Raw genomic sequence first — 12,128 nt, 5'->3', positions numbered from 1 at the left:
CCATGGAATTCTCCAGGCCAGAATACTGGAGTGGGTAGCCTTTTCCTTCTCCAGGGGGTCTTCCCAAGACCCTGGAATTGAACCGGGGTCTACTGCATTGCAGGCAGATTCTTTACCAAATGAGCTATTAGGGAAGCCATGCTTACTAGTTTATATGTGAATTTAAAGGAAATTGTGATAAAATTAAACTGCAGAGCATAAGATTTAGACTGTATATTTAAATTTTTTAATTTTAGGAAAGTTCCAAATATATATATATATGTACAGAGAATAGTGTAATTAACCCCATGCACCCATTATTACCCAGTCCCATTCATGACCAGTCTTGTACCTCTGCTCCTGACTCTTCCCCCTTTTTATTTTAATAATCTTTTATTGTACATAGGATATTCAGAATACAAACAATTTTTATGTACGTTATTTTAAAACAGCATCCACTGTATGTCTGCTCTGCTCTGTTCAGTCATGTCCAACTCTTTGTGACCCTTTGGACCCACCAAGCTCCTCTGTCCATGGGATTTTTCAGGCAAGAATACTGGAGTTGGTTGCCATTTCCTTCTCCAAGTCTTCCCCTTTTTAAGTAAATCTCAAACATCATATGTCTTCATCTGTAAATATTTCAGAATGTGTCCCTAAAATATAAACTTAAAAAAACTACAATACCATTATTATCATATATAAATAAAATTAACAAGTCCTTAATATCACTAAAAGCCAGTCAATATTCACATTTCCCTGGTTGTGATATAAATTTTAGGAAATAATCTTGCTGTAGATAACATATTTAAAGATAATATCCACCCCTATTGACTTTTACTAATCACATTTTCCTGTAGGATGCTAACATGAAAATACTTAAGATTGTATCATATTGCAAAACTTACTGAAAATCCTGAGGAGCTCTACCACTGACCAAGGCAGACAGAAATAACAGAGCAAATATGGGAAATCTTTGTTGTATTTTAAAACAGCAAAAAAGTTATCCTTTCTTGGGCTTTGCCCTTTTATAATTCTAGGTTATTTAAATCTGACTTCAATACGTTGGGGGACCTCCCTGGTGGTCCAGGTGTTCAGACCCTGCAGTTGCAGTGCAAAGAGCACGAGTCCAATCCCTGGCGGTGGAGCTAAGATCCCACGTGTCACACAGCATAGCCAAAAAATACAAAGTAGCAGTAAGAATAAGAAAATAATTTTTTAAAATAAATAATGACAGCTGAATTTAACTATTACTAAATTGATGATATTTGCCTCCAACTACAAGTCACATTTTGAATCCATATGAGTTTTAAAACTAAAGGTTAAAATATCCTTGAAACTTTTTCACCTTTGAAAGAAAAGCAGTACAACCCTATGAAAAGTAAGAGCAGGGGGGATAAATATGTGTAAATAAGTTACTTAAAAACATAAACAGTGAACACTTTAACTTTTGGAGTGTGTCTACAATTTTAAGATTGTAAAGAATCCACCTGCCAATGCAGGAGACACGGGCTCGACTGCTGGGGAGGGAAAAATCCCCTGGAGAAGGAAACGGCAACCCCACTCCAGTATTCTTGCCTGGAAAAATCTTATGGACAGAGAAGCCTGGTGGGCTACAGTCCATGGGGTTGTAAAGAGTCGGACACAATTGAACGATTAAACACGCAGCTACCACTTTACTTTTCAGATCTAGCAACTCTAAGACATTAAATAAAAAGATAAGTGGGACAGTGTAAATTACCCAGACTTTGTAAATAAATCAGATCCTGAAGTTATAGCTCTGTACTTAGGATAACATCAACAATCCAGTCTTTGTAAAATGTCTTCCTTCTCCTTTTTGCCTACCTTTCTGAGATTGGACTCGCCAGCCCCTTTTGGATTCTTGATGTTATTAGAATTGCGATGACGAACTTTCTGGTGACTTAAACTGTCTCCTGACAGATGACCTGCCCAGGATGAGGTTCAAGTGCCCGTACTGCACACACGTGGTGAAGCGGAAGGCAGACCTCAAGCGCCACCTTCGTTGTCACACTGGAGAAAGACCCTACCCCTGTCAAGCTTGCGGGAAAAGATTTAGTCGGCTCGACCATCTAAGTAGCCATTTTCGAACAGTATGTATATGGTTTTTCATTGTTTCACTTTTAGGAAATACATGCATTTATCTGCCTTAGGATAATTTAGTTTAGTAGGAAAATCTTCTCATATAACTCTACAGTATCTTTTTAAATTTCTAATTTAATGTTTTTACTTTGCACATGATGCATTGTCTTATTTGTCGATTTTATTTTCTGGCTGCTCGAGATCTTTGTTGCTGCGTGAAGGCTCTCTCCAGTTGCGGCGATCAGGGGCTCCTCTCTAGCTGTGGTGTGCTGGCTGCTTACTGTTGTGGCTTCTCTTGTGGAACACGGGCTCTAGAGGACAGGCTTCAGTAGTTGTGGCTCACAGGCTTAGCTGCCCCCCAACGTGTGGGATCTTCTCGGACCAGGGATTGAAGCCCTGTCACCTTTATTGCCAGGGGTGTTCTTAACCACTGGACCACCAGGGAAGTCCCTATATATTTTTAAAAACAGATTTTTTTAGTCTCCTTTGAAACCTTGAAGTAAGGGATGTTCTTTTTTTTAAAGCTGTTATTTATTTTCGGCTGCGCTGAATCTTCGTCGCTGCGAGCAGCCTTTGTCTGGGTGTGAGAGGGGCTACTTCTGTTACGGTGTGTGCGCCTCTCCTCGCGTGGCTTCTCTTGTTGCGGAGCAGGGGCTCTAGAGCACAGATTGGGTAGTTGTGCACAGGCCCAGTCACCCCGTGGCATGTGGAATCTTCCTGGACTAGGGACTGAGCCTGTGCCCTCTGCATTGGTAGGCAGACTCTGGACACTGGACCGCCAGCAAAGTCCAAGTGACATTCTTTTGAATATCCACCTCAATTCACTTAAAATCTAACGTGTTTTTATATCCCAGTCATTTCAGAGCCGAAGACAATGTAAGCTACACAAATGTCTAGGTCAGAATCACCACTACAGATACTCGGCACCCACTAGTGATTTTTGAATCCTTGTCTGGTAGCTGTCAGTCTGGTTCCGCTGTCCGACGTCTCCACACTACACCCTCTCCATCACGCCTCTCCAGTTTCTCTAGTCTCCTCAAGGAAGGGGATAAGAAGGGTTAGAGAGCGACTCTCAGTCAGGGAGTGGGCTGTCAACAGTCAGAAAGATCTCAGGGAATTTTCTGTTCAGTGTTCTGGTGGTTTAATAAGGTAGTGACATAGGATTTATTTCGCTGTTCATCTTGCAGCAAGAATTTTTTTCAAAATCTGTGAAGTATATTACTCATACTTTTATTCCATTTATACAAACTCCTTTTAATTTTGAAGGGCATTGGGTCACTTGGTGCGTTACTTTATAGTTATTTATTCAACAAATATATATTGAGCATACTCTGAGCCAGACCCTTTTCTACACACTAGGTATACAGCAGTGAGCAAAACAAACTCTCTGCCTTCCTTAATTTCTAAAGCTAAATTTTTAAAAATTAAAAGAACCTTTTATTACAGAAGCAATAAATATGCATTATAAAAAGTAAGAAAATAAATAGAAGTAAGAATAAGAAAATTAAAATATCCTATTTACCACCTAGATCGTACCATTCTTAGCACTTTATCATGAGGCTTCCCTGGTGGTTCAGTGCCTGAGACACGGGTTTGATCCCTGGCCTGGGAAGATTACTGAGCCAGTTGTTTTACAAAATATCCTGCATCTGGGTTTCTCTGCTTGCTTCTACGTGGTGTCATTTAGCTTGTCTTTCTATCCCCCCTGCATTTTCCAAAAACTAGAAGTTTAGTCTAAAGGCTTGATGGATTCAAGTTGAATACTTCATCAAGGAAAAAATTGTGTATTTCTTACTGTATCACCTGAGGAGGGGCTTCCCTGGTAGCGCACCTGGCAAAGAATCCACTTGCAATGCAGGAGACCCTGTTTTGATCCCTGGATTGGGAAGATCCCCTGGAGGAAGGCATTGCAACCCACTCCAGTATTCTTGCCTGGAGAAGCCCCATGGACAAGAGAAGCCTGGTGGGCTACAGTCCATGGGGTCGCTATGAGTCAGAAATGACTGAGCAGCTAAGCACGGCACAGCACATTAGGAGACACATAATATCTGGTGGACCCATCATTACATTATGATTGATCTCTGGATTAGGGTGATGATACCATTGTATTATAATTAGAAAAGAATCTCTGTGGAACTGCTTTGGTATTATATGACTATTTCCCCATCAATATTCATTTAATAATATTAATACCAATTGGTAATCTCTGTCTAGATGATTAATTTTACTTGGAGTTGTGAAATGATTTACTGATTTTATCCTTCCTTCTGTATTACTAGCTGGAATTCTATAAAGTAAAGCTTTCCTTCATCACCTGGGGCTATTTGGTTACTTTGACATAGGGTTTCTATAGGAAAAAGCATATAAATGTTTATTTCCCTTTAATTAGCAATTTTCAGAGTAAGGAGTTAATTTAACAGTAACCTCAAATGATGTATGAGTTTCTTCTGGCTTTATTTTTTTTAATAACATACAGTCTCATGAATTTTCATTGATTCATTGTGTTGGGATCCATAACTGTTATTCTTTTTGATACTCAGATTTTCAAATTTGTGCAGTGGGAACCCTTGAAGCTGGCTCACAACCCATTAAATTTTCAAAGTGTCTTAGTTTTCTGGCTCTAAAAGAGCCCTAGGCCCATCTTATACTTCCCCAGACACAAAACTGGAATCAGCCTTTTCTCAAAGGAGCTATGGTACATTTCAGTGGGGGATGAAATTAGAAACCAACATTTGAACACCCAGGGCGCTCACTGTTATTAGGGCATTCTTTTTATATTCTTTCTGTGCTGGTGGTGGTTCAGTCACTAAGTCATGTCCGACTCTTACAACTCCATGAACTATAGCCCGCCAGGCTCCTGTCTGTGGGATTCTCTAGGCAAGAACACTAGAGTGGATTGCCATTTCCTTCTCCAGGGGATCTTCCCTACCCAGAAATCAAACCCAGGTCTCCTGCATTGCAGGCAGATTCTTTACCAACTGAGCTATGAGGAAAGCCCCTTTCTGAGCTAGAAATGCATATTTTTAAAATAATGAGTTCATGATAATATTTTCAAGTTTAACATTACAGTGTTTCACTTAATTTCTTTGTCTTCTTAATTGTGTTGGATTTGAAGGGGGATGAACATGAATCTGTGTCAGAACTTTGTAACAAGAATAATGCCTCATATGATAACCATAATACTGCTACTGTCTCAGGAAAAATAAAGATACACTTAAATTATGTACTTTCAGCATTTACTGAATAATATGTCAGTGGTTAAGCAGAAGATAATAAGTGTACTGAGTGTTAGTCCCATACATATTCTTAGCTATGTTACCAGACTGCATTAGTTTTCTTGGGTTTTTTGATTACTTGTATTTGGTGGTCTACTTCATAGCATTCCAACTTTATCTGAATGAATATGCCATAAACATTAATTTAGCATTATATAGTTAATATTATGTAATAATTTTTAGGTTAGAATCTATAATCTAATGACATTGAAACATGTAAAATATCATGTATGAAACGAGTTGCCAGTCCAGGTTCGATGCACGATACTGGATGCTTGGGGCTAGTGCACTGGGACCACCCAGAGGGATGGTATGGGGAGGGAGGAGGGAGGAGGGTTCAGGATGGGGAACACATGTATACCTGTGGCGGATTCATTTTGATATTTGGCAAAACTAATACAATTATGTAAAGTTTAAAAAAAAAAAAAAAGAATCTATAATCTACTACTCTGATAGTTATTGAACAAAGTTATTTATTACTAACTATAATATATAATTATTCATCAATTATAACCTCTTCCCAAAGCATTTCACACATATTAACTCATTTGGTCCACACAACCTGAAGTGTACCCCTATTGGTAATAAGGGAGCAGTTACGAATAATAATAGACCAATATGTAGCAGAACCAGCATCTTGGTTGTTTATAACTAGTATCCATTCTGGTCATCAGGCTTCTATTCTGTTTGCGTGGTACCCATACCTTACCAGTTGTTAAATACTTTGACAGTCATGCTGGAGGCAGGTTTCTGTTTTAAATGACTTGCTTCACTATACATGGTTAATAAATGACAAGATTAGAAAATGACAGAAGCAGAACTAGTTACCTAAGCCTTCCAGTTCCTAGACCAGTCTTCTTTCTACTACATCTTTCACTAATAAAAGTGGCAATAATCCTTACATCAAAAAATATTCTTTTATAAATTTAATTTGGACATTATTTTTTCTTCCTTAAGCAAAATAACAAAATAGTTTTTTCTCCTGAATTAAGATATGTAAAGTCCTTAGAATAGTATATGGTAGATATTAAGTGTTTGCAATTATTATTCTGGGAATATGTCCCATGTTACCTCAGATATAAAAATACTATTGGATGAAGGGATATGTGAAATTATTAGGTATGTAATATTAACCATGAAAACATAATAGATATAATTTACAGAAAGCTAGTGTTTGATATTTCTGTGACATTACTTTATTACCAAAACCTGTGACCTTTTTCTAATAAACTAGATGTTAATTTAATATTAATGCTTGGCTTTGAACATGTTAAATTTATGAACTGGTTCTTAGAATATCAAACTATTCTGCTTTTGAAAAATGTTTTGTTTTTTTAATCGCTATTTAATTCTCTACACAGATTCACCAGGCATGCAAGCTTATCTGCAGAAAATGCAAGCGCCATGTGACTGACCTAACAGGTCAAGTGGTACAGGAAGGAACCAGGCGCTACAGACTCTGTAATGAGTGCCTCGCCGAAGTTGGCATAGACAGCCTCCCCATTGATCTGGAAGCTGAACAGCATCTTATGTCCCCATCAGATGGAGATAAGGATTCCAGATGGCACATGGGGGAAGATGAGAACAGATCGTACGTGGAGATAGTCGAGGATGGGTCTGCCGATCTGGTCATACAACAGGTGGATGATAGTGAAGAAGAAGAAGAAAAGGAAATAAAGCCCAACATCAGGTAGCTGGAGTGTGAACCAACAGAGCCTGTAGCTTACACTGACGTTCTTGTGTGACTCTCTTTCCACGCCCAGAGTCTAATCAACAAATTATCAGATCAGCTTAAAAGTAATGACCTGACACCACTTGCATGCTTTCTGAACAGGCCATTGTATCCATTCTGAACTTTACCGCCCTAAAATCTGTTGCTGCACTAGAAAGAAAGACCTAGCTTGAGTTGACACGCTGGATGAACAATTAATCCTCTTACTTTTATTGTGTTACAGAAATACCTTTTTTAAAAAAATATTGAAAAATCTACTTAGGGAACTTTTTTCAAAGAAAATATTTTCAATAAATTCACCACAACCAAACTTTATATAAAATAATTTCAAAGTGTTTCAAAAACATGTAAACTACCACTATTGAATTTTCACAGGGAACTAGGTCAGAGCACATTTAAGGGTCTGGAAACCTACCTGACTTAACTAACTAGACTTTCCATTAACTTTGGATCTAAAATGACCCATCATAATTCCAATATCCTAAGTGTTTTAGGATTATGGCAGAAGGCAAGTCTAAATGTTTGAAGTTGTTCATATTTGAAATTTTTGTCATTAAATTAGAAGTTACTCTTATGTAGTCAGTATTTAAAAAAAAAAAAAAAAAGATGAAGAAGCTGACCAGAAATTATATATAGACATCATTTTCTTAAAGCAGGAACCTAATATTGTCAACGTAGTTTTTGAAGATCGGTCAATATAGCTATCTTCTTCTCTAAAGAAAAAAAAGAAAACAAAAACTGGAGGTTCTTACCAGTTCTTAAGAGTAATTTCCTACATTTATATACTGCTTTATTATTTATAAAGTGCTCTTTCTTGCATTTCCCCACCTAATCAGCAAGGTAGATAGCACTGTCTCCAATGTACAAATAAGGAAATTAAGGTCAGAAAGTGTAAGTGGTGGGACCAGAGATTGGACAGGTTTTGATTTTAAATAGTCCTCTTTCATCTGTCTCTCCTTGAATTGTCAAACCTCACCAATCTGCAATAATTATAAAAGAAGCCTATGAGAATGAGAACGTATGAAAGAAGAGGAATTTAATCATCTTCGACAATGTATAATACCTTGCACTAGAGCTATTCAAGAAGTGTCAAGCAATGTCCCTACAGTATCTATTGACATGTTTTTATGTTATTTATATGTAAAATTTATATATAAAACTATTTGAACAAGTTATTCTCCTAAGTTCTTTAAGCATCTTTGCTTGTTTATGTAATTTTTCAAAACAAACTTTTCTACCAGGATACAAAATGAAGTTTTAACACCTCCCCATATGAATTATAAAACATTCCAAAATTACAGTCAAAGTGAAGAAGCATTATTTTAGTTGTGAAGATTAAATACTAGAAGTAAAGAACTGTCCTTCATAAAAGTCTTGGCAAGTTATCCCAATTAAGCTTCTTTTAATTTAATTTTGATAGAGAGAGGCTCCATGTATCACTCTGTATTTTTAACTGCCATGACATACCTCAAGATAGTTTTTATGTTATTATTTTCTCTTATTCTTTAATTAACGATTGTCCTTAATACCAATTTGTGGGCTAAAGTGGTTAATTTCTTTCATTTTTTTTTATTAATAGGTGATAACCACTTTGTTTTATGGTACTTAATTCTGATATTTTTTTTCAAGATTCTCCTGATGGTAAATTTCCAGTTGCTTCAAGACTGGATAGTGTGCATTGCGTTTGTTGTCTCCCAGTATGACCATTGCTGAATCAGGAGTCTCAACAATTAAACTGTTACACGTGAGAGAGGGAACATAAGTATAATATGATTCTGAACCATTGGAGCCAATAAGAAAAATGACTGATTTGAGCTTTATTTGTAGAAATGAAGTCATGCTTGCATGTGTATACTTTAACGCACTTTAGTCTATGACCTAAATGTTCTTTAATGCTACTATATTCTGCATGCAAACATCAGCATGAATGTCAGCAAAGTCCACGGAACACGGTGCCACCAGCACTTGTAGAGCCTTATCAGAGATACGCTTTCTCATAATTGTTCATAACAAGCATTGAGCAGTCCCCACAAAACAGCTATCAGATTCACCAAATTAGATAGCACATCTGTTCTGTTATTTTAGTATATAAAAGAACATTTGTGACATGTTTGTAAGTTGTAAATAATAGCTACAGTATCATATCATATTTATCTAAGACTTTAGAGACCAATTCTTTTCTAGAGTGAAACTGTCGATTAATGGTTTCTAAGAAAACTGAATTCTTTGGCTCTGAAATGTGGGAAAATGTTACATAGGGGTATAATCTGTTAATATAAACTTTATTTATGCCAAGATTTTTTTTAACATTAGAGAAATAATGGAAGTTGGTTAGACCAAAGTTTGCTCTTACAAGAATGCTGTTTGTCAGCTTCTGAATACCCTTGTAAGTCTATGGTCCTCAAGAGTATCTGGTTGACGGGATGAAGTTTTGCAAAAATAAAGCACCACTGCAGTCATGTCTAGGGTCTGGAGGAAGCAAAATAGACTAAGTCGGTGGTTTAAAAAGGTTTTTTTTAAACTCACGAAACCCTTTCTTCAAATAAATTGTTTCATAGAGAAGTTCAGCATTTAAAGGAAACTAATAACAGAGCTGCTCTGGTTAAAGCTCCTTGCAAGCCTTTCCCCACACACTTCTGCAGAGCTCAGGAGTCCAGCGGTGAAAACCCTGGGCTGGATCACTTTTTAAATTCCCTTTGAGCATTACACTCGCTTTATTACTCCTGCTCCTCCCGGCACTTCTAAGCTGGTAACCATAGCATCTCTTAGAGCAGCAAATCACATCTTTACAAGGTTTCTATAGTTACTACATCTTAAGACCTTTTCAGAACAAATTTTTCAGTATTGTATGTTTGAGTGATGAAATCAAGCATGGTTACTTCTTTTATGTGACCAAGTTACCACTGAATGGATAAAAAGTTTAGTGTTTCAGCTACTTATGAGCTCAGAACTCAATTCATTGAAGTTATTTTGCCAAGTCTGGCTAAGATGTATTGAAATTTCCACTCATACTGGTTATATGTATTTGGAGTCCTAAACTTCATACTATGGAAAAAATCACTAAAAAAAAAATATAGCATAAGATGTGTTTAACTGGGAAGCTTGATATTAGTAGGTACTGGAGGACCAAACTTTATAAATGGAAAGTTGTATGTTATTTTATATTAGAGTGGATCAGTATTACTATTTATCATTTATATAGCATTTTATATTTGCAAAGTATTTAATAATTTTTATGTTATTCTTTAAGTATCTATGAAATAGGATGTTTATCACATGAAAGGTAAAGAAATTAAGGCACAGAACAATAAAGCAACCTACCTAAGACAACGCAGTGAAACAATGCAGAAATTGGAATTAGAATGATCAGATTTTCTGAATCTTAGAATATCAGCTTAAATCACTGAGGTGTGTTGTGTATTACTCTATTTTATAAGATGAGTTTATACAAATAACCATTGTTTTAAAGCTGACGTCATTGTATGTGGATAATAAATCCTATACAGAATAAATATTATGTAAAGGATGTGACTTTGGTTACAAGAGTTTCAATGATAAAAGATTCAGATTGTTACGCCAGTGGCATTATTTAGCCAGCTGCTTTATATATTGTAAAGTATAATTAATATTTTATTTTGATACAGGAGTTTCTTAACTATTGACGCTAATTGTGCCATGAAGAGACCAGAAAAATGAAATCCACAGAGAATCTAAAAACTTCATTTTCTAACTTGTCAGCCTTCTCCATAAAGTATTAGTGCCAACAAAAAGTGAAATATATTAATAAGACAGACAGGAGAAGCCAAAGGACTAACTTCTAAAGGCAAATTTGTTAATTTCTTTTTTTTTTTTCCAGTGGAAAGTTTCTTTTACTATATTTTACTTTATTTCGGCCATACTGACCCGCATGCGGAATCTAAGCTCCCCATCCGTGCCCCCTGCAGTGGGAGCGCTGAGTCCTGATGACTGGACTGCCAGAGTGAAAGAAGGTGGAAGTGGTTCAGTCGTGTCCGGCTCTGTGACCCCATGGACACAGTCCATAGAATTCTCCAGGCCAGAATACTGGAGTGGGTAGCCTTTCCCTTCTCCAGGGAATCTTCCCAACCCAGGGATCAAACCCAGGTCTCCCACATTGCAGGTGGACTCTTTACCAACTCAGCTAGCAGGGAAACCCTGGACTGTCAAGGAATTCCCCAAAGGCAAAACATTTTGAAATGTACTTATTTAAAAGCATGATAAACACTTTTCCTCATCTCTTTTTGTTTTCTTCACACCAGCAAAAACCATTGCATATTTCATCACTGTTAGATAGGAAGCCAGTGACCAGGGTAATGCCAGTCATGTCTTTACCTTTGGGCTTGATTTGATTATTTGCAAACATTATTACATTAAAGACAGCTTGTCAAGTACGTCTGAGAACTAATTACACTTTACTTCACTCTTTCAGATTTCTAAATACACAGATCCATTATACAGTTTCTTGATTTGCTCATTGGGAAAATATTTTTAATTCCTTATTGATATTATTTACAACTGTTTAATTCTTTTATTAACTTATTCAGCCCATAAGGGAAAAAATGGAACATTTTTACTAGATCAGTAGTTCTCAACCTTGACTGCACTTTAGAATCACTCCTGGAGCTTTTAAAAATACAGTTGCCTAATTAAAGCAGAATCTCTGGCAGATGGGGCCTGCGTAAGTTTTTTTTTTTTTTTTTAATATTTCTAGTGGTTCTTTTATGTACAAAATAGGTCCCCTAGTCAAAGTTTCCCTTTGTCCTCCCTGATAGATGCTAAGGATGGGCAGTAGAACCATTTCACCTTCCAGTCCACTGGTTCTCAACCCTATAATTAAGGGGGAAGAATTTAAATATGGATGCTGAGTTCAAGAAAACATTTTTTGTGAAGTTTCAAGATACTGTGCATGTTCCCTCATCTAAAGTTTTTATTAGGATCAAATAATATGGACACTAAATTAGTGGGTAGTCTTAAAATAACCCATTTTTACTTTGGGATGTATTTGCATTTTTATTTGATTTTCAGTA

At 36.6% G+C, this 12,128-nt stretch overlaps 1 protein-coding gene across 1 annotated transcript in view; it reads left to right on the top strand.

Moving 5' to 3' along the window:
* ZBTB8A (zinc finger and BTB domain containing 8A) overlaps nt 1-10,609 on the top strand; it is a 58,829-nt gene extending 48,220 nt beyond the window's left edge. The window contains exons 4-5 of the mRNA XM_027517115.1: nt 1,918-2,087; nt 6,713-10,609. Coding sequence (XP_027372916.1) covers nt 1,918-2,087; nt 6,713-7,045 — 503 coding nt within the window. The 3' untranslated portion in view covers nt 7,046-10,609. The remainder of the gene's footprint in view (nt 1-1,917; nt 2,088-6,712) is intronic.
* The last annotated feature ends 1,519 nt before the right edge of the window (nt 10,610-12,128 follow it).

The sequence above is a fragment of the Bos indicus x Bos taurus genome, chromosome 2 (assembly GCF_003369695.1).
Source record: "Bos indicus x Bos taurus breed Angus x Brahman F1 hybrid chromosome 2, Bos_hybrid_MaternalHap_v2.0, whole genome shotgun sequence".
In the NCBI taxonomy this organism is placed as follows: Eukaryota; Metazoa; Chordata; class Mammalia; order Artiodactyla; family Bovidae; genus Bos; species Bos indicus x Bos taurus.
The sequence above is the reverse complement of the archived record's forward strand: the minus strand, read 5'-3'. Positions and strand labels throughout refer to the sequence as shown.